At 34.8% G+C, this 23,316-nt stretch overlaps 1 protein-coding gene and 2 long non-coding RNA genes across 3 annotated transcripts; 1 reads left to right on the forward strand and 2 right to left on the reverse strand.

The window, feature by feature from the left end:
* Positions 1-335: 335 nt before the first annotated feature.
* Positions 336-2,365, reverse strand: LOC147519005 (cyanidin 3-O-galactoside 2''-O-xylosyltransferase FGGT1-like). The gene has a single exon (XM_086590673.1). The coding sequence runs from the start codon at positions 2,033-2,035 to the stop codon at positions 602-604; it is 1,434 nt and encodes a 477-aa protein (XP_086446799.1). The 5' UTR covers positions 2,036-2,365; the 3' UTR covers positions 336-601.
* A 7,288-nt stretch (positions 2,366-9,653) lies between these two features.
* Positions 9,654-15,492, reverse strand: LOC147519006 (uncharacterized). Its single transcript, XR_015211950.1, has 2 exons — positions 15,403-15,492; positions 9,654-10,704 (listed from the first exon to the last, which is right to left on the reverse strand). It is a non-coding gene; the product is annotated as an uncharacterized LOC147519006 (long non-coding RNA).
* A 156-nt stretch (positions 15,493-15,648) lies between these two features.
* Positions 15,649-18,254, forward strand: LOC147519007 (uncharacterized). Its single transcript, XR_015211951.1, has 2 exons — positions 15,649-15,782; positions 18,031-18,254. It is a non-coding gene; the product is annotated as an uncharacterized LOC147519007 (long non-coding RNA).
* The last annotated feature ends 5,062 nt before the right edge of the window (positions 18,255-23,316 follow it).

Raw genomic sequence — 23,316 nt, forward strand, 5'->3', positions numbered from 1 at the left:
AGTAGACATTTTCAATCTCTTTTTCTCTAATCAAGATTCAAGAGTGAGCATTTACGTCCAGCAGCATTCTGCAAAATCGCCTATAATCAGATGTAACCACTTATATACAGAAACGATGATTATCGAAAAAAACAAGAAAACACTCATGTACCATGAACTGTTGTTACTTCCCTAATCCCTTAGGAAATACATCACCGCGTACCCGTTTAGAAAAGATTATATATCCATCTTCAAAAAAAAAATTATTTGAGGTAAGATCGTTATTCAATTGGCAGCAGTTTCCTGCATTCATCTCCTCAAAATCAACTCGCCAAAAGCTATATGACACATGAAAATAACTTATAGTAAATGCATAATATCATAAGCATAGGCATACATTATTCAAAGCTTTATCCACACCATATATAAACTTGTTATACATTACTATCAAGGGCTGATGCACCCCTTTGGATAAATCTCAGGCGTACATGCAAACAGAGTTCTAGGAAGCACAGAATTGAACCGTACGTTTTCATTTTATTAGAACATTATTCAATACCAATGCTCCATCTAGCACTCACACTGCGCTTATAACAAAAGATGAGTTTATATACACCCCGGCCTAATCGACAAGATCTTGCAGTTTCAGGACCAAATTGTCAATATAAGAGGAATCCAAGCTTTCTTGCGACAAGAAGTCCTTCCACTTGGTTTTATTAGCTCTTATTTCAGTTCCAACCTTGCTATCTTCATCCATCACCATCTTAATTGCCTTGAACACACTTTCCCTATTGAACCACCCATCCTCTTCCCTCCTCTCTATTTCTACACCAGCCTTCAAATATGTACTAATCCTTCTTGCAGACACAAAGAGTTCTGTTCCTTGTGGTAAGAGCACAAGCTGACACTCGTTAACCAAGGCTTCCCATAAAGATGAAGACCCACAGTGGCTAATAAAACATCCAACTGAAGGGTGTCTTAAAATCAGTTGTTGCTGCACCCAACCACCATAAACCACCCCTCTTCCCTCCACCCTCTCTTGAAAACCTTCTGGCAGGGCTTCCTCTACAGTTTCAGCTCCAAATGGAGGTTTCAAAGCCACCAAGAATGGCAAACCTGTCATCTCAAAACCCAACAACAATTCCTGGAACTTGTCCTTCTCTAAGACGCATTCACTTCCGAATGCACAATACACAACAGAACCAGTCTTGAAACCATCTAACCAATTAGTCCATCTCTCCTCCAAAGTAGAAGAGGCCGGCGGAAAGTCTATAACTGGGCCGGCTAGTACAATTTGTTTCTCATAATGGGTCTCAAGGCAGTCAGAGAAGGCTCCATCAATCTCACGACAAGTCCTAAAACACCAAGCATCACACTCTTTCACACACTTCCTTAGAAACTCAACAGTCGTCATGCCGCTTATGAATTCCTTGTAAAATTCCAACGATTCACGAGCTTCATGAAGATGGAGGTATATCGAAGAGTCTGGAAAACCAGGTGGTGGTTGCAATAAAAGAGTCTCATCTAAATTTTCGCCTTTCGGGAGCTGAAGCTCCCGTACTGGAAGAAAAAGGTAAGCAAATGCTACTGGGTCGAGAATGGTATAGAAAATGGGTATGGCACCAAGGGGGCGCGCTAACGACGGAATCCAATGAAAGAAGTCGTAGAAGACAATATTAGGCTTAAGATCGCGTAAAACAGCATCGACCTGGTCTGACATTTTGTCTATCACTTTTAAAAACAAAGGAGCCATGGAACGCGATACATCAGCCATAGTCTCAGTACCTAGTGGAAGTCCATCTGTGTGAGGAACAGTAAGGGGAATGAAAGTGATGAGATTTGGGTAGAGGTTATATGGTTCAAATTTGAGCTTGGTTTTGTTGGTCAAGAGAAAAGAAACTCTGTGACCTCTCTGTGCTAACTTGTTCGAGAGTTGTAGGAATGGTATTTGATGACCACCAGCCAAAAATGGGAACATAGCAACATGAAGAGCAAGGTTACTGCTTCTCTGGGAACTAGACATCTTACAATGTGTGTCCGAAGTTCGAAGGTTCATATATAAGAAAAAAACAAGGTAATATTTTTGGGATTTGATTTAGGAGGACCTAGGATATCCGCATAAGTAGGACCGTTAGATTGTGGTGAATTTAACAGATCGCATACAATTAATTGAAATGAGGTATGAAGAAGACGACCGGAACTTTTTTTTTTTTTTTTGGGTAACTATATGCTCTGTTTGGTTCATTGTAAGGGGATGCATTTGCACCCATTTCCCACTAACTACCCATTTATTTATTGGTGTTTGGCCCACTAATGCAAAGTGACATTTATGCAAATAAGTTGCACTCATGTGCACCCTATAAATAGGTCAGGAGACAACTTGTTGCAGCCAAAAAAACAGCGGAACTATTTGCTCTCTCTCTCTCAGCTTTTTTTGGTAACTTCCTCCTCTTTTGTAGCTGCCACCAGTAAGTTTTTTCACCTCAATTTCTCCTCTCTCCTCTCTATGAAGATTTAAACCAACTCAAATCAACTAATTTTGTTGAATCTCTGTTGAAATTAGATAAAAAATTGAAGAAAAAAAATATTTTAGATAGTTTTTATGGATGAGATTTGAAAATAAACTGTTCAGTATTTAAAGATTTGTTTTAATCTAAAAGTGTGTATTTAAAATTTGGAATTATGGAGAGAAAAAAATCATCTAGTCATTTAGTTATGTATTTGTGAAGAAGATGAAAAAAATATAGAGTGCTTTTGCCCTACTCTAACCAAATAGGTGAAGTGAATTGTCATTGCAATTTATTGTCGTGCATTACAATGTAATTGCACTCATTTGTTATTTGCACTTGATTGCATTGAACCAAACAGAGCATATAGTAGAATGTGAGCCTGTACTAGGGGTGGGCAATGGGCCGGGTCGGGCTAGCCCGTCCCTAAACATTTAAAAGCCGAAGAGTTATTAAGGTTGGGTCGGCCCGGCCCTAAAGTCAGCATAAGGTTGGGCCGGGCCGGGACACAAGTCTAAATTTCAAGCCCTTGACCCTACCCTAAGCTCTCTTTAAAGGCTTTAGGGTCGGATTAGGACCGAGTTTTAAGGCCGGCCCTATATATTTTCTTCTTTTTACAAATGTCATTTTTCAGACAAAGGTTGTTTTAAGTTTACGTATTTACAAATGTCCTTTCTCAGATTTCGCTTTAATGGTGTGGACGGAAACTTTTAGTTCTAGACTTGGTTTGGATGTGAATAAAAATATAATTTATAAGAAATAAGTGGGAAAATAAATTGAGAATAATAAGTTCTAGACTTTGATTTGATGATCAAATGAATAAAGTCTTATTTTTTATTAGGCTAGTGTTCATTGTTCTTCATAACTGCTAGATAAGTTGTCAAGTTTTTGTTATATAAGTCAAGTTATTGGAAATACCCTGGGTGTAAGTGATAAATTATAAAAAAATAATATTTTAATTGAAAATATTTAATAAAGAGTTGGACAATTATGGTACGTGTATTTATAGTGAAAATGTGAAACTATAACTAGGGCTTGGTTAGGGCTGAATTAGAGTTGGGCCGGCCCTGTCCTAAACTTTGTGAGGGCTTTAGTTGTGAGGGCTTTATAGGGCTTAGGGTCGGGTCGGTCAGGACCGGGTTAGAGTCGTTAGGGCCAAATTCTCACCCCTAGCCTGTACAGGTGGGGTGGTGCTTTTGTCTATATTAATAGCATCCACTAGCCCCAGAGGGAGATCTCTCTCCTATTGATAGGAGTCCTTTAACAGTATTGCTTTATAAGATAACTAGATTTTGGACCCGGGCATACGCCCGGGATCTATTAAATATTTTGTGTGCTGAAAAGGCTTTACAAAATGTCTCGCACAAATTATCGAATCAGAATATATTTTTATTGAAAATAAATCGAAATACGTTAATGACCAATGATTATGGTATATAAGAACTTAATTAGAAACTAAGGGATAAAATTGAGATAGCATCTTCACTTTGTGGTTTAGGATATTAATCCGTAATTTTCAAATAGAACTATCTTAAACTCGATCTAGCTTATATAATAGTTTTCTTAGATTTATGGTGATTTAGCGAAAATTTTGAATCGAATATATTTTTATTGAAAATAAACCTAAATATGTTAATAAGCAAAATGATTATGGTGCATAAGTACTTGGAAACTAAGAGATCAAATTGAGATAGCCTATTCACTTTGTGGTTTAGGATATTAATCCATAATTTTCAAATAGAATTATCTTAAACTCGATCTAGCTTGTATAATAGTTTTCTTAGATTTATGGTGATTTAGCTGCAAATTTTTGAATAAGAATATATTTTTATTGAAAATAAACCGAAATACGTTAACGAGCAACAATTATGGTGCATAAGTACTTGGAAACTAAGGGATCAAATTGAGATACCCTCTTCACTTTGTGGTTTATAATATTAATCCATAATTTTCAAATTATCTTAAACTCGATCCCAGCTTTGTATATAATAGTTTTATTAGATTTATAGTGATTTAGCGGTAAATCATCACCGCTCGAACTTCTTAATGTGTACAAATCAACAAAAGATTGATTGTTTCCATATCCTCAAAGAATACACTACTCTCACTTAAAAAAGATTATCACATGAACGTGTCCTATTTAATGCTTAGTTATATTAAATTATTCTAAAAAAATATTAGTAACTATCATAGCTATGAGATATGAAAATTATATTAATTACTCATTTAAATTTCTTGCACCACTCTCTATAAAAAGAAGCACCAAAACTTGATAAAACCTCATCGACTTCTTTTATTGTTAGGTTTAATAATAGAAGTTTGATTGAAGTTTTGTGAGAATACCTAATGTGGCGAATATAATATTCAAGCTACTTGAATAGCAAGAGCATTCCCAATCACAATAAAAGAATTATAATAAACACTACTTAAAATGCAAAACTATATTTGTTGAGACATTTATTCCCCTTACATATAATACAAATATGTTTTAGGGTTATTAGTTCAATGCATTTGCATCAAGTTTTCGATTTTCCATTAATTATTATTTGAGGTTAGTTTAATGTAAGACGTTGCATCAAGTTTCCAATTTCTCATTAATTATTCTTTGAGATTAGTTCAACGCAATTGCATCAAGTTTCTAATTTCCCATTAATTATTATTTGAAGTTAATTCAAAGAATTGCATCCACTTTATGATTTCCGTTAGTTATTCATTAAGGTTAATTCAAGATAGCTTGCATCCGGGTTTTCGATGTTTAGATTAATTAGTCTTTGAGATTAGTTCATAGCATTTGCATCCGATTCCAATCAGATTAATTACTTTTTGAGGTTAGTTCAATACATTTGCATCCGGTTCGATTTTCCGTTAATTGTTGGTTAGTTCGATAGTTTACAATTTCTATACAATTTGTATACATGTAAAGTCTGTTTTTATAAACTCACTTTCGTTTTTGGTTCCTAATTATTAAGAATTACTCATGTGTGAGAATTAAAAAAAGTGGACATTTATGCTTTGATCGAGGTCAATGCGATGTAGTTACATCCGACTTAGATTTCTAGTTAACTATTTTTTTAAGTTATTTCAATGCATTTGCATCCAATTTCGATTTCCCACTACTTAATCTCTTATTTTAGTTTAATGCGGTTGCATCCGGTTTTGGTTTTCCGTTAATTATTCTTTCGAGGTTAGTTCAATGCAGATTTGCATCCAACTTCCAATTTTATGTTAATTGTTCTCTCGAGGTTAGTTCAATGCATTTGCATCAAGTTTTCGATTTACCGTTAATTATTTTTTAGGTTAGTTCAATGCGATTACATCAAATTTATATTTTCCCCGTTAATTATTAATTTAGGTTAGTTCATTGCAATTTCATCCATTTTTCAATGTTTAGTTAATGAGTCTTTGAGATTAGTTCATTGCATTTGGATCCAGTTTTCGATTTCCCATTAATAACTCTTTAAAGTTAGTTCAATACATCCGTGATCTAGTTTCGATTATTTATACTTGAGGTTAGTTCGATACAATTCTATCCGGTTTCGATTTCCGCTAACTATTCTTTGAGGTTTTTCAATGCATTTGCATTTAATTTTCGATTTCCCACCAATTATTCTATGAGGTTAGTTCAACGCGGTTAAATTGGTTTTTGATTTTATGTTAATTATTTTTTGAGTAAAGTTCAATGCATTTGCATCCAGTTTCCGGTTTCCCATTAATTATTATTTGAGATTTGTTTGATGTATTTGCATACCGTTTCCGATTTTCCGTTAAATATTTTTCAATGATTTGCATCCAATTCCTAATTTCCCGTTAATTATTCTTTGTCGTTAGTTTAATGCAATTTGTATAAAGTTTCCGATTTCCCGTTAATCACTCTTTGAGCTCAGTTATGTATTTGAATCCAATTTCTGATTTCATTATAATTATCCAATATGGTATGTAATACCAATTTCTACTGATTCATCTGTAGTGTCATTACAAACATGACATAAAAAGTAAATTATGCTTAATTTACTATGTGAGATCATCGAAGATTATCCGGTTCCCAATTTCCCACTAATTATTCTTTTTAAATTATGCATGACTCACTATGTGGAATCTTCAAAGATTATCTACTTAACGGTGTTGTTATATTAATTATTCTCGAAAAATATTTGCAAAATATGCAGAACTATTATATATATTAACATTATATTAATCACTCAACCAGATTTTATAACATGAAAACCTCACTCTCCATTAAAAAAATGAACTCACCTTTGATAAAACTCTTCAACTTCATTTTGTTGTTTAATAATAGAAATTTAATTGAAATTTTGTGATATTGCCTAATAATAAGGCTAAGTTCATATATATTGGACTTCTTTTGAAATTTGAATAGCGAGGAGTTCCCAATCAAATGGAAAGAGATAAGATAAACACCATTTTAAGTGTAAAACTATACTTATCGGACATTCCCACAACATATAACCCAACTATGTTTTGAGGTTAGTTCAATGTATTTGCATCCAGGTTCGATTTTCCGTTATTTATATTTTGAGGTTAGTTCAATGCGCTTGCATCTAATTTCCAATTCCGTTATTTATTTTTGATATCGGGTTCAATGCAGTTGCATCCAGGTTTTTATGATTTTCGTTAATTATTCTTTTCGGTAGTTCAATACATTTGCATCCAATTTCCAATTTCTTGGTAATTGTTCTTCGAGGTTAGTTCAATGCATTTGCATCCTGTTTCTGATTTCCCGTTAATTATTATATGAGATTAGTTTAATGCATTTGCATCCAGTTTTAGATTTTCGTTTATTATTTGATAAAGTTGCATTTTGCATATAGTTTCGATTTCCCGTTAATTATTGTTTGAGGTTAGTTCAATGAATTTGCAACCAGTTTCCGATTTCTTGTTAATTATTTCTTGAGGTTTTGTATACAGTGTATTTTTTTAGATTAGTTCAGTGCAGTTGCAACCGGTTTCCGATTTCCCGTTAATTATTTTTTAACATTAGTTCCACGCATTTGCATTATGTTTCCAATTTATAAATAATTTTTCTTTGAGGTTAGTTCAATGCAAATGATCCAGGTTCCCGATTTCAGATTAATTTAATCTTTGAGGGTTAGCTCAATGCATTTGCATCCAGGTTCGGGATTTTCCACAATTATTTTTTTATGCTAGTTTGATGTATTTGCATCCACATTTTGATTTTCCGTTAATTATTCTTTTGAGGTTAGTTTAATGCGGTTGTATCTATATTTCGATTTTCTATTAATTACTTTTTTTTAAGATTAGTATAATACTTGCATTTGCATCCGTTTCGATTTTCCGTTAAATATTATTTGAGGTTAATTGATACATTTGCATCCAGTTTTCGGTTTTCCATTAATTGTTTTTTGACGTTAGTTTCATTGATTATTATACATATTTTAAAATATTTGTCATTATTACTTTTACCGTTATTTTTTTTTTTCATTTTCTATTATATATTTTGTGATGTTATTTTTGTATAATTGTTTTTAACTATATTTTGAGGCCGCTTTTAAGGATATATTCAAAATAATTCGGTACTTTATCATAGACACTAAACTCGTATGATTTGTAATAGGAATTAGTTTATACAAATCACCTATTTTTTTAGCAATTTTTTTTATTTGATATAATATATAAGAATTTGAACACTAAAAGTGTTTGATTAAGTAATAGGAATCACCAATTTTTAGCAATTTTTTTTATTTGATTTGAAATATATAAGAATTGGAAATCTTCTCAAACTCTCCAAATATAAAAATTATAAATACACTTAAACTCTTCAAAGAGGTTCCACGTATACGGGACTATTAGAAAATCTTATCTTTCATATTAGAAACACGGGATAGAAAAAAGGCTAACTCTCATATTAGAGTGCCACATAGGAGAGAGAAAATCCTCCTTTAAAGGTCTCTGCTTTAGTATATAGATAGTAGATATGTCACTTTTAATTTTTTTTTTTTTTTTTTTTTCCATATTTTCCCTTTTTATTTCGGGTGATATTGGACATACCTATAAAAACAAACACTCCCGTACCCAACTTTGAAATAAATAAATAAAATTGTTTAAGACACATTTAGATTCCTAAATTATCCTTTCTTTTATTAAGTATATCAAAGACAAAACAAAACAAGTGTTTATCCTTCCAGCAAACACAAACCCTTCGCACTTATTTTCCTTTTTTTCAGTAATTTTTTTTTGTAGAATTTAGTATTCCTCCTCCTCTCACTCATAAACCATTAATGTATTTTTTTCTCATTGCAGCTCCTTGTTGTCTTTCTCATTTTCCACTTGAGAAATTTTCAATTTGATATATTTCTACTAAACTCCTTTAACCCTTCTACAATGATGAAGAAGAAGTAATTGCAATAAAAAAAAAAAAAAAAATCAAATTTGAAGCAACTTTTAGAAGAGGAAAAAAACAATTTGTTTTTTGGGCATTCTTTTACCTTTATTAGAAGTTCTCTTATTGTATAATGTGTTGTAGTAATACAGAGATTCTTCAAGGTCCAGAGTATTATTTTCAATTTTTTTTATTTGTTGTTTCTTTTTGGAATGAGTCTCTCGATCTTTTTGTTTTTTCTCTTTCTTTATCTCTATTGGAAATATCTCAAATTAATTTGAAAGATATTATTGGATTGAAACGGTTATTGGGATATGGCAAAAACTGAGTTAGTTATGGAATACGGGAGTATTTTTATGGGTATGTCCAAGATCACCTTTTATTTCTCTTCAGTTTTTTACTTTTTTTATTTGTATGTAGATCTGTACTCACCACAATCTAACGGTTGGTTGTCCTATGCCGACAGTTCGGCAGGAGAGAGACAATTGGGGAAAAAATTAGCAATGATGAGTCGCAATAGTTGGTCTAAAATGGGACCAAGCGAAGTAAATGGGAAAATGGCAACAACCTATCAGGACCATTTCTAGGCAGAAATTGAATTCGAATAAAAGTATATGGAATTGACTTGAAAGTGGTTTGAATTGATAAATGGAGTGTATGCTACTCTAGTGAGTCTACAGGTATCATCAAATAACGACCCCACCCCATCCAGGATATATATTCTTTTTGGAAAACGAGTTTTATACTTTTATCACAGTATCACACCCACGAATACAAAATAAAACTTCTCCTAAGTAATAGCAAAAAATGTAGAAATAGTAGCCAAAGTCTGTTCCTAGTAGAGGCCTTTCCTCACTCCTTTTCCTCTACTACGATAGTAAGTTCAGCTCAATTCATTCTTTGTGGCTTTGTGCTGCTTCCTTCGCTATGAGCCTTTCCTTTGCTTTAGTCTTGGCCTGAGACTTGAACCCTCGATGCCACCTCCCCATTTCTTGCGGTGGTCGTCGTACTTGTCATTAAAGTTGGCCTTAATTGCCTCCACAATTTGCTGAATTCCATATTATATATCTTCATTTTTTACCGATGTTAAGCACATAACTGATGCTGCTTTCTTGTGGACAATCGATCCAAGACAAGCCTTCCCTTCACAACTGCATGCATAAGGAATCTCCATTTTGCAGGCAACCAAACAACTAGCTCAATTGGGTCCACATCATGAGCAATAACAAATTAACAACCAATTGGGCTTTGTTCTAGTCAATAAGGTAACTGACTTTGAGAATGCCTGACCCATGAGATACCAGTTGGGAAGAGGTAGCCTCCACCAAATACCATGAGAAACAATTATTGTTTTTTGTTGGGTATATAAGCATTCACGAAGAAGAAGAGTTTGCAAGATCTTTCTACCTTTCATTTTTCTCTTTTAACTTTTTGAGTTGCATCCCATTTCTTGGGTTCAAAAGGTGTGAGGGCTACTTACGGCAATCCATAATTTCAGAACACCAGCCACACTGCCACACCACAACACATGGTCAATGACGGTCAACGTGATCAAGTAACAATAGGGAGGACCTAAAGCTAAATAACCATTTTGTTTGCTTATTTTAACAATGATGGATTGCTTATATTTGAAGACGGTACTCTTAGTTTTTGATGAAAATAAGCTTGGTTGAAATTTAATTTGTTGTAGTGTAACGACATAAGATGGTAAGTGCACAAGGAGCATCGGAGGTTTGCTCCGAGGTTGAAGTGTTGTGCTAACATAGGAATTTGGTTATGTTGGTAGGCTACTGTACTGACCCTGAGTGGCTCCTTATTTACAAGTTCGCGTGCAATGAGTCCTTGGACAGTCATTTATCACTGTGGGGCCTCCATCCAAATGGTTACCATTGTCTTTTCAAAAGTTGTGACATGGCAAAATAATTTAATCCCAAAAGTATCTTTTTTTAAGCTTCTAACACTTTCGGATCTCTTTGGATCTTTTTCCTCATCTTCAAACAAAACATCAACTCTATTCTTCCCGCCGTCAAGAGTTCTTTGTTTTCCAATGCGTCTATTCTTGATTAGCTAACCGCATTTATAGGTTTCCGAAATGCCTTCGCTCAACACTTTCACTCTTCTCTCGCTTCAACAAAACTTTTATGAGAAGGGAGAGTCCAAGGCTTTTGGCGGTCTACGCCTCTTTTGGGTCTACTGTTTAAGCTTAATCTAAAGGTTTGTCATATTCATACCCACTCAATGATTTTGAAGTTTAATCTAGGAGTTTGGTTGTATTATGAATTGTTCAAGTTGGTTGGTTCTTGGAGCCAAACAGCCTGAAATTTCGTTGCTTTTCGATGATTCTAACATTTTATTTGCTTAAGTGGTGGTCATCATTTTCGCATTTATCAAGTGTGTTGAAGTTCAAAAGCAATGTTAGACACATTAATATCTTGATAGGCCGTTTTAATAGCTTATGTTATCAACGTTGGACATTGGAGCCAAGGTGTTAATAGTAGCTCGTTATCAACGTTCGGACATTGATAGGCCATTTTAATGTTCGCATATTACATTAATTAATAATAAGACACATTAATATTCGTGAAGATAGGTGTAGTATTTTGGCCGTATATATATAATAAACAATCCAAGAATGTAATTAAATAACTTAATCCTATAACACTAAAACAAAGAATCCAAGAATGTTGGACACATAAATAGGTGTAGTATTTTGACGGTATATATATAACAGCAATTGTTCAATAAAAGTCTTTATCTTCCTGAATTTTACTCTGCAATTTGATTTTAGTATACTTCCTTACGCCCTAACACTCGGATCTACTATGGATGCTATCCTTCCTGCTGCCGTCACTCCCACATTTTTAAGAGTTAGACATCATTATGGAACTCCGATGACCGAAGTTTTGTGAACTCTACAAAGCTACGGGATCTCGAAATACCGTTTCTCGACCAGAACCTGTAAGTTTATTCCTGCTTGAGGATAATGTTAACTCGGTCAATGTTTAGCTAAAAAGAAAGTGTTGTTTTTAAGATTTGGTTTTAGGGGATGTAGGTTTCCTTAGAAGCATGTGAATCAATACATTGTTTATAGCAATGAGAATTGTTTATAGTTATGAGAATTGTTTATAGCTATCAATACATTGTTTATAGCTTGGAGTAATTGTATTATCATATGTTTGGGAAGCGATCCCCTTTGAGTGGGGCATTTCACTTTTTCCATTTGCTCTTTCTTCACGCCTATTAATACAATTTAGTTGTTTCCATTTTCCAGATATATGTATTAGGTATTAGACTATTGGCATGTGCCGACATGGAAGTTTGTTTTTGTTCCCTCGACAAGAGCAAACTCAACATCGGCAACTTTCTTTGGCGTGTTGTTGGGAGTGAATTGATTCAAAAGTACTTAGGAGAAGGTCCAAAATTAGTGAGGGCACTCTTTAGAGTCACGGATGATCTTTCGCCTTCTATTGTTTTTATCGATGAAATTGATACAGTTGGCACAAAAAGGTGTGTGCGCAAGTTTTTGTATTTATTACTATCTATTTTGTTAGAAATCAATGGAGAATTAGAATGGCCCCTAAACTGCCCAAAGCATCGATATTCTTTTTGGTAATAAATACTTATCGGATGGAAATTATTGATGTTTCTTTGGCTATTAATCTTGAAGTATATCGTCCGACGAGCTTTTGTAAAGAAGCGAGAACTATTTGTAATCCTCGACTTTGAGCAAGGCCTGAGCCATCACTAAAAATTACAAAGCGTGTAATTGCAGTCTTTACTTAACTTCTTATGTTGTTTCACATATACATCCTGGGTACGGATTAGCGTAGAAACTCTCCTCCAGCTTTGGAAACTCTCCAGGCTCCTTGGTTGGGACCTCGGTCTGTCTTCATGAAGTTTCTTCACTTTCAAACTAAATTTTTTCCAAGTTTAACAAAATTCATCCTGCATAAACATAAGAAATTATTTATTGCGTGTGTTGGCTGGTCGGGAATTGACACTTCACAAGTTCACCATCTAGGCACATCGGCCACCGACTTTTCACAAGTAATTCCTAATGCTTTTATGTGTGTTGGTCAGTGGTCAAGACATATTAAGCACTAAGATGATGTCACGAGGTGAATGAAAATCCCCACTCGGTAGTCGAGATTTTGATCCCTGTAAGCATCCAAGAATGAAAAAAGAAAGAATGGAAGAAAGAAAAAGAAGAAGAGGGTATGATTGTTTTTATTTTTATGTTATGTGTAATTTTTATTTCCCATCCGGGTTATCATTTTGAAAGATATTCTATTTGTATGATAGGTTGAACATGTTAGAGCTTAGAGGAACTTGCTTGGCTGAAGTTGGAAGGCACTACATTGTGAAACTCCATTATTCTTTTCAAGATAATGGAATATTTGCACTGGTGGTGACATGATGACCCTACTTAATGAGGGAAGACACCTTAATTGAAAGTGTGGCGAGATTCTATATTGCTTAAAGTGTCCCGGCCATAGAGTTCATTCATACACACAACTATATTCACAGGTTAGTCATCTTTTGTTGATGTGCTAATCAAGCTTCCATGTTGGGAACATGATGAGCGATGAGGTTCTAAAACCCACTATATTATATTAAGTTACAATTGTGTTCTTCGACTTTCGAATTTTATTTTTATTTTTTTGTATTTATTTTTTCTTTTTAGTTTTTTTAATTTTAAATTTCAATTACAACTATCTTTTTCAGAGATATCAAGCCTGACAACCTTTTGTTGGACAAGCATGGTCACATGAAGCTGTCTGATTTTGGTCTTTGCAAACCTATTGACTGTAGAACTCTATCAACTCTAAACGAAAACGAGCCCATGGATGATGAAAATCTGAATGAATCAATGGATATAGATGGTTTCGTAGAGATGCTCAAAATGGGAGAAGGTGGAAAAGTCCCTTGAGAAGCTTCAACTTGGCGGATGAACAGCGAAAGTGGTATGCAATGCGGTTTGTTTTTCCATCTAAGACTTGGTTCATGATTATCAAAAATGTCACACGCAGATTATCAAAATGTCATACTTTGTGTAATGCGTGTGTAATTCTCTATGCCATAGTTTCAAGACTTTGTGTTTTACATACAAGGAGAAATGTCACCGGTGCAAATGTTGTGTCTCGTGGTTGCTACATGTAATTTCATTTGTTTTATGATTAGGTTTTCGTTGATTTGAGCTTTGTTTGGTTGTTTATATTTGAGTTTTTCTTTTATGATCTGAAATTATGAAGTACTCTTTTTAGTTGGAAATGTTTTTCCAATGATTTTAGAATACACTATTTTTTAATTGATAATTCATCCGTCGGGTTTTGGATGAACATATCCGCCTACATGTTTTCAATGTCTGCCCTACATGTATATATATTTATTTTAAATACCGTTGCAACTTCTGGATGAACATGTCAGAGATAGTTGTCATCTTCTATGGGTGTGTGTGTGTGTGTTGAAAATGTGTTGTGAAATGGTTTCCAAAGTAACGGCACGATTTGTTTTTATTTGGACTTTGGTAGGAGACTTTGTAACCACAACATTAGGAATCCAAATATGAATGTTATCTTTAATGAATTTTTCACTTGGATATCCAGTAACTTACGGATATCAAGGAACTCATGAATAGACTTAGCTTAAGAAATGGGCAATAGCCATGCGTAACTCAATGAAGGGGTGTGGAATGGATTGTGTTCTTGTACCATTAAGAGAGCTCTTAACCACCTTTAATTTATTCAGTGAATCACTTTTCTTTAAGTTTCTTAGTGGTATCTTCTGTATTGATCAGTAGTACCTGCATTGTCTTGTATGCAAGTCTTTCACCTAATATATTCAAGGGTCTGTGTATGTTGGTTTGCTTTCTAGCTTGACATACTTTCACAGAGAGATCCTCGCCGTTGTTTTGGCTCTATCTTATCTGTTACGATTTATATACTGTCACTGATGACACTTCACTTTTCCACATAGATTATGGCCATTTGTCAAGAAGCTGGTATGCATTTGCCCTTAAAGAATCGATATGTAATTCTTCCCAAGGATTTGAGAAGGGATCTAGGATGAATGTTAAGAAATCGGACACAGATTTCGATTTCTACAAATAAGTCTACTCCGAGGACATTTAGATGTAGTTTTATTCCAGGAATCCTACGTTCTTGTGTACCTCTAGAAGTCACCAATCTCTATTTATGTAACAGGTTGATCTGACTTGAAAGGTTTTACTGAAATTTCATTGGTGATAACTGTTGAATGTGTTATTGAGTAAAACATGTCAAGAAGACGGTTGATATACAACTTCTTTGTTAATGTGTGCAGCAATATTATGATGTCTGTTAACTTTCCTTTTTTTTGTTGCGAAAGGTGAACTCTTCCTTGACATACTGTCTTGGAAAGTAGATCAAATAATGGGGAGGTTATGTCCAAATTACCCCTCGTGGTTCAAGTTAGTGTCATATTCATTCTTGACCATGAATGGAGGCTACTGTACTGACCCTGAGTGGTCCGCGAATTTACAAGTTCGCGTGCAATGAGTCCTTGGACAGTCATTTATACAATAAGATAAACATGCACTATTGCCACTGTAGATTTAGTTATATGTATCACCATAACTATAACACCCCGTGTTTTATTCTTTTTTTTTTTTTTTTTTCTAATAATAATAATAATAATAATAATAATGAAAATAGATAAAACAGATATAGGGATATCCAGCAGTTATGGATAAAAGCCCGTAAGTAAGTAGATAAATTTCAACCCTTGTTTTTCGGAAAGGTTTTAAAAAAATAACTAGAAAATAGAGTTTTCTCACGTAGAGTTTTTGGAGGAAAAACACGAGAGTTTTGATACATAAAAAAAAAAAAAATGGGGTTTTACTGAAAGAAGAAAAGGAAAGGTTTTTCTGGTAGCTGGCTGATAATCGGAGAGCGCTATAGGTGAGTAAAGTTAACTCTCACCACTACTAGAACTATGATTTTCGTCTGTTTAGAATTTTCGAATTTACTGTCCATATAAACTGTTATTGTGAGTAGTTTAGTTTCATTTTTAGTCGATACCCGGGAATAACTTTAACTTTACTGTATCAAAGTGTTGCCGTCCGTTTTCTGCTAATTCCACTGTGGTTATTCTGCGTATTGTCTATCGTATGGTAAAGAAAACTTGGAGTATTGTTAAAACCGGTCGGTTATAGGGTGTTTGTTCATAATTACTAAAATCTATTGAACTGTTGGAGCTCTAAAGAAACTGTTAATGGCGGCCCAAATAAAATCGCCAGTCTACGTTTTTGGAATTTGTATTAGTTGGATTTTGATGTTGTATTATTGTTGTTTGATTGAGGTTGGGATATCGATTTGGGTTGTTGGTTTACTGGGCTGATAGAAGCTTGGAATAACTGTGTTAATGGCGTTACTGTGATACTGGGATTGGTTTTTATGCGTTTTTAAAATAGTTTAAACTGTTTTTGTTTGATTTGGTGGGTTGTTGATGTATGTTTAAATGTTGGAATGTGGATGGGGGCTGTTGAAAGCTTGTAGCAGCCATTAATGGCGGTCCGAAATTGTAGATCTAGTTTTGAGGATGGGTTATCGAGTAGGTGGATGGAGTTTTTGCCTTTGTTAATGTTGTTTGGTTTTTTATGGGGATCACAACCGATTTGATGAAGTGAGGAGTGGGTGGCCGGCGCATTTTGGTGGTGGTGGAGGCTGCTGGAGGAAGGAGATGACCGAATTGGGCTTGGGCCTGGGCCTGGGCCAAAGCCTTTTGGCTTCTTTGGGCCGGTCTAATTTGTTTTGTGTTGGGCCCGGTTTTGTTTTAGTGGCTGGGCCGAAATTTCAATGTTTGGTTGGGCCCGGATTGTGTTTAGTTTGGGCCAGTTTAAGTTAAGTTTTGGGACAGTTCTCTTTGTTTTGTTTTTGAAATTTGAACTTCGGTTGTGTTTTGGGCGATTCGATCCCTAAAGTTTTTGGGCGGTTTTAATATTGCTTTGGGCGGTCATAGGACTTACTAAAGATCCAAATGGGTCTTTCAACGTTTAGACTTTCGGGTTCTAAGGCTTGGGGTTTGGGCTCGGCCAGTTGGGTCCGAACCATTTCCTTAGTCATGAGCCCATGAGCCATGCATCTTTGCCCTTAGCCATGAACCATGGCTATGACCCTGAACCTGTCGAACATGGAAACGACAGTTTGACTTTGACTATGATATGTTGATTTTGACTTTGACTAGTTGACCCACTTTGACTTTTTAACTCGGATTATGATTTGGGCTATTAGGATAGGTCTAGGGCTATTAGCATGCTTGGCTTTAGGCTAAGACCTTTCTATATATACGTGTGTATGTGTATTAACTGCTATGTGATATTTCAGTTTTTGTGATATGCAACGTTATGACACTTATACATCCATGAAATTAATAACGAGTAAACAAAAATACATGAAACAAGATACTCCTTCGTTCTCTAAAATAATATATGCAATAAGGTTCAATCATGCGTAAACAAATTTACCACCTCTTTTAGAACTCTCTCTCCGCCTCAAGTTTTGGAATTGAGTTTTATGATTTATTGATGTCATATGTTAGGTGGGCATTTATTGAATGTGCCATAAATGGCCCGTTAGCGTTATATAGGGGTATTCATTGAATGTTCCATGAATGACCCGGGTATTCATTGAATGTGCCATGAATGACCAGATTGTTTGGACTGCCCTAAAGAGGAACTAAGGTATTTGCGCCTTGCGGGTTAGTGGTATTAATTTGATTATGTGAGTGTTTGGGTTTTCTTTTGAATACCTAATATAATATCTACATATGATATATAGAAGTTCTAACTTTCTTTTGCAGGAGGGTAGGACTTAATAACATTTTTGTGCAGGGACGCGGTCCTACCCTTATACAGCAGTGAATATCGGTAAGTTTTAATTCAATGATTTAGATATTAAAACGAGGTATTAGAATGAGTTAAGATAATAGAAGTTTTGCTTGGGAAGAAACTATGCCGGTTGAAATGACGGAACTACCTGTCTTCCAAGTTGAGAATGATTAAGTTATGGGAAAATATAACGTGATTGTTTGGATAATTAAAGTATGGTAATGTTTATATGTAGTTAGTCTACTCATACCAGCAAATTCCATTTTGCTGACCCATGTTTGCTTTGATTTGGCAACGTGGGTGTGTTCTTGGGAACATAGGTGGAAGGCAGTGGAACCGCGGCGTGTGATTGGGATTCGTGCCTGGAGCAGTCCGTTAGTTTTCTTTTAGGTCTGATTCCTATTGGAAGGATGTAATAACGTAGTTTACCTTTTTCATGGCATGAGAACATGGTAGTGAGGAATTTTATTCTGAGAGTTAGTTTGATGTTTTATTTGGAAGGATGTTATCTTAATAAAGCAATGGCGGAAAATTTTGGAGATTATTTTTGTTGTTAAGATTCTTTATGATGTGGGTTTTAGGTTTTGACATGTGTTGTATCCACCCCGTCATAGCCTGGGTTTTTAGACAATTGAACCGAGTGATGTTTGAGATATAAATATTTCAAATATTTATTTTTTTTAATTGTTTAGAAATTCGGGCTGTGACAATAACTAAATGGATTTTGAACATTTAATGATAGATTTCAGAGAAACAGAGGGACATGAGGTGATGACTTGAAAAAATAGGACGAAAGTTGCGATTGAAACACCCAGAGGTCTGAGATATTTTTATGAGGATTGTCGTGTCGGTTGTATCATACATAGAGACTTAAGGCCTAAGAACATTCTCCTTACACATGATTTTGAAGCCATGGTTAGTTCAACTAAGTTTTCTTGTTGAACAAACTGATCATATATTTGTTATGGATGTATCTACTATAAGGATATGATCTATCCCTCATTAGCCTCTCATATTTTTATCTTAAGAATACATTCCAAGCTTGCTCTCTGTAAACATATGTTATATAGCCTCTTAAAGACAAGTGTGTTAGGCTGAGAACAAGTAGCAATTCAATATGAATAACCCAGTTCCAGATCAAGTTTATGGATTTCCTAGCAATTTCGCAAACGGGGTGCGAGAGCATGTGAAGTTGGGACCTAAGATATAAAAAACCGGCCATGAATAGAAAGTTGAGCTTGAGTTCTAGGATTGTGGAATGAAGGTGGTAGAGTGCACAAGGTCTTTAGACAATTATTTAGTGTTATTGAAGAAGAGAAGTTGTTGAAGGTTTCTCAAAACTATTTCTCAACCACAACAGGTCCTATAGCTGGCCTCATCTTTATCTAGCTCCACTGAAGAAGTTGCACTTTGTAGTGAGAAATTGTTAGGTATGTGATTGATGGTATCTAATTTGAGTTAGTTATTGTCTCCTTTTTTCTAGGCATTATATCTAAGTTAATAATATTAGTGGGTTAGTTATTATGAAACTAGTAATAGTGATAAGGTAATTGTAGTTAGGGAATAGACATAAGGTAGTGGGCAGTTCCTTGTAGTGGTTGTAAGTTACATGGTTACATGAATTTGTATTTAAGGCTTGTGAGTTAATAAAGAAGGTAAGCTGCTTATTGTAATTGTTTGCACAACAGTGTGAATTGGAGGTAGTTCCCTCAATAGAACCAATTGGAGTTTACGGGGTTTTCTCGAATTAATCCCATCCTATCTATCATTTTTTATTTCTTGCATTTTAATTTCCAATACAATCTAGTTTGATTGTATCAGAAATCTCTTATATTGACTTCATCATTTGGAGAGTTGGTTAGCCCCTTACAAGGTAATCACAGTTTGTTTATTACATTCACCAAACATTTCTTTTAAGTATGGTGCATGTATAATTTGGTAACTTTTGGGAAACCAAATTATTATTTCATTGACACTCATTTAAGCTTTTGTCATTCCATTCTCAAGTTCTTATCATCTCTTTTCTCCCTTCGTTTGCACTGAATCCATAGGTTTTGTGGATATTGGAAGGGGACATGCCAAGTGACATCGCATATCAACATGGTGAACCAACCTCACATGGATTAGTACTGAAGAAAGAGTACTTCTACAGCTACTAGACCATTCACTCGACCTTATCCATATAATTTACTTGCCACACACCTTTATCGTTCATAGGCCATATAATTTACTTGTGGAATACTAAGCACGTTATTGATTTGAAAGAATTCTTGATTAACACTAAGAGATTCAAAAAATTCATGTTGCAATTTTAAATACCAGTGCAACATCCATGTTGCAGTGCTTGATACCAATGCAACTAACATCCATGCATGTTGTAGTGCAAAGTTCCACTGCTAAATACCAATGCAAAAATCTGCAACTCATCCTTGATAACTCATTCTGGTATGTGGTGATGATTCAAAATTTTCATTTTTTTATGACACATGGTTCTCTCTCAATGGAAAACCTGTGCCTTTAGATGATTTCAAACCATATGATACCACCCTTCAGATCATCACCTTTATGTCAAACATCTATCTCATCCTTCCATACTCTATGTCTTGGAATCAGGGCCGGCTCAAGGGTGGATGTGGCCTGAGGCAACGATCCAAAGTGAGGCCTTTTTTTCTAAGCTCATTAATTGACAAGGTGTTTTTTTAACATTTCATATACAATTCATGCAAACACCATAAATCAATCATAATAAGCTGATTTCACGGTCTCAATACATTCACAAATAATTCCAATAAAAGACAAGTATTGATGAGCAATAGCTTGAAAGAATGAAACAGCAACAAGCTCAGCTAGACATATGCTTCATATTTCTGACAATCAAAGCACATAAAAACAACAAACTACCTCCTTGATCTCATCTGGCCCATCATCCTACATGTCAAAGGTCCACAAACAGGGTCGGCCCTGTGTTTCGAAAGGCCCAATGCAAAGTCTAAAAAATTGGGCTTTTGTCTGCGTTTCTAACACTATAGTGGGCTTTTAAGGGCTTTACGAGGCCTTTTTTTTGTTTATATTGGGGGCCATATGCAAAGCCTTAGACAGCATAGGCCTAGGGCCAGCCCTGTCCACAAAGTGAGGTTATCTCTCAGGAGCTGCATAATTAAAGTGTTGTCCTTATATGACTCCTCCCCTAGGGTATCCAGCTCCGCAATTGCTTCTTTACGTTCAGCACTAGTTTTAAACTCAGCGAGATAACGATGGTAATCACCCTTCATTTTGAGATAAAAGACCTGCTTTTTATGAGAAAATTAGCGCCCTTTTAATTTCTTTAGTGTGTAACTCTGTCAATAGGCGCCAAAATGTAAAGAATTTCTGAAATTGACAACAGAGAATAATATGTAAATAATAGATTCATATCAAAAAAGAAAATTATCAATTTCACATAAAAGAGTATAAATTGATCACCTTCCAAATACAAAAGTATTAAATACCAATTTGTGAGATTGTGAGAATGTGATTTTAAGATATCAATGGTTGGGAGTGAAACATGGAAGTAGTGAGAGAGAGAGAGACGTTGAGAAAAAGATAATTGATATATAAATTGCTAAATTTGTCTTTAATTAACTTAAGAAGAAGTGGGAAAGACGCCATAGAATATGGAGATTTTGCATTAATAGTGGGATTTTCCATTTTCATTTATTCTTTCCAGTTAAGAGGTCTAACTAGATGAGGACACTCCCACAAAAAATGAGACTACTACGCGTTTGTAGCCATCAGATTTGCCATATAGTTTTGAGATGCAAATTATGTAGTGGAACATTGGATATTATTTCCTTTAAACCAATTCAATTTCCAAAATTTAGTGCGGTGGGGAGAATTGGAGAAAACAAATAGACGACATTGTCCTTTCTTGTGTTTTGTTTGCCTTTTAAAAAAATGGTAATATCAAACATGTGCAAGGAGAAACAAGAAAATTTTGAGGCCTTCCAAATCTGAGGCCTTAGGCGGCCGCCTAAGTCACCTAATGGATGAGCCGGCACTGCTTGGAATATAATCTTATTAGGACTGAAGAATTGTTTCCAACCTTATTTATCAAAAACATCATTAGTAGAATTCATCTTAGGCTCAGTATTTCCTTTGATGGTTTAAGAGAGTTAGGCCATTGGAAATGTGAATTTACAGTTAATAGCGATTACTACCTTATTAGAAAGAAGTCTAATGTTCCACTTTCAATTATTAAATAGTGAAGCAGATTTGGAAGCTCAAGGTTGAAACTAGTCTGCAACTTTCATTTGGAAGATATATCTCCAATACCTCTTTACTAGAGAAAAACTTCTAAACAGAAGATTTAATGGTGATCGTACTTGTTGTTTATGATATAATCATTTGAAATTAGATTATCACATTTTCTTTGAATGTGAGTGGATTAAAGTTGTCTGGTATGCATCTATTGTTTTTCTCAGGGTTGCATACCACACATACACTAATTGCAGACAATGGATATAACTTTTTATTAATTGGATGGAAGCAAATTGTAAGGATCTCAATAGAAGAGGATTGTTCTGTCTTTGTTTTCTATATGATATGGAAACACAAGAACTATGTGAAATTTGAGAGATGAGTTCTCAATATAGGGACTATTTGTAACAGCGTACACATATAGTACGTGCTTGGAATATTAATCTGGTTGCATTTACAAATGAGGAATTTGTAGATATTGTTTCAGCTTCTCAGCATAACAATACATTTACTAATTCTTGGACACATATTTTGTATGATGCTGCTAATTCTAGAGCTTTGTGCAAAGATTATCAAGGAGCTATTTTGGGAGCTAGCATTACAAGGTTCAAAGCAAACAATGCTATTGAAGCTGAGTATACAACTGCAGAACTCTCATGCAAAATGTTGCAGCAACTTAATTTGTCCCCATAAGCAATTCTTATCAGTGGAGATAGTAAGATTGTTGCAGAAACTATAGAAAACGACCTGACACCTACTGGCTGGAGTTGTAGACCTATTTTGTAGAATATCAATGTTTTAAAAACTTCTTTTGATTTCTTTGTATTTTTTAAATGGATTAGTAGGAATTTGAATGGTGAGGCCCACTTAATAGCTAAATGGGCTATGAGTTTTACAAGAATGGAGTCTCCACCACCTTGTCTGTTGAATGAACCTATGTACTTTGAAATTTAATTTATAATAAAGAAGTGATTATCGAAAATAAAAATAAAAATGGATAAAGATGTGGATGGAGATGTGGGTGTTAACTATTAAGTTGAAGAACAACTGTAGATAGAGAAGTTTGGATTGATATAATGATATTTGAAAGGTGGCCAAATGAGTAATTTAATATAAAAGAGAGGGGTAGTTTAGTAATTTTGAGTAGGAGCCATATGAATTTCTCCTACTCACCAAAGCTCGATCATTAAAGAAATTAGATTAGATGTTACGCGTAGGGGAAATGTGTTTATTTGAACTGACTTTTAATGAGCACCAAAAAAGTGCGAAAGAGACAAACACATGTATAGATCGTGCGTGCCGGAATACTAGTATGTTTAGATGGAATATCAGATATTGGGGTGGGGTTAAGTTACAGACAATGCTCTAAA

Source organism: Coptis chinensis, chromosome 2 (genome assembly GCF_015680905.1).
Source record: "Coptis chinensis isolate HL-2020 chromosome 2, ASM1568090v1, whole genome shotgun sequence".
Classification (NCBI taxonomy): Eukaryota; Viridiplantae; Streptophyta; class Magnoliopsida; order Ranunculales; family Ranunculaceae; genus Coptis; species Coptis chinensis.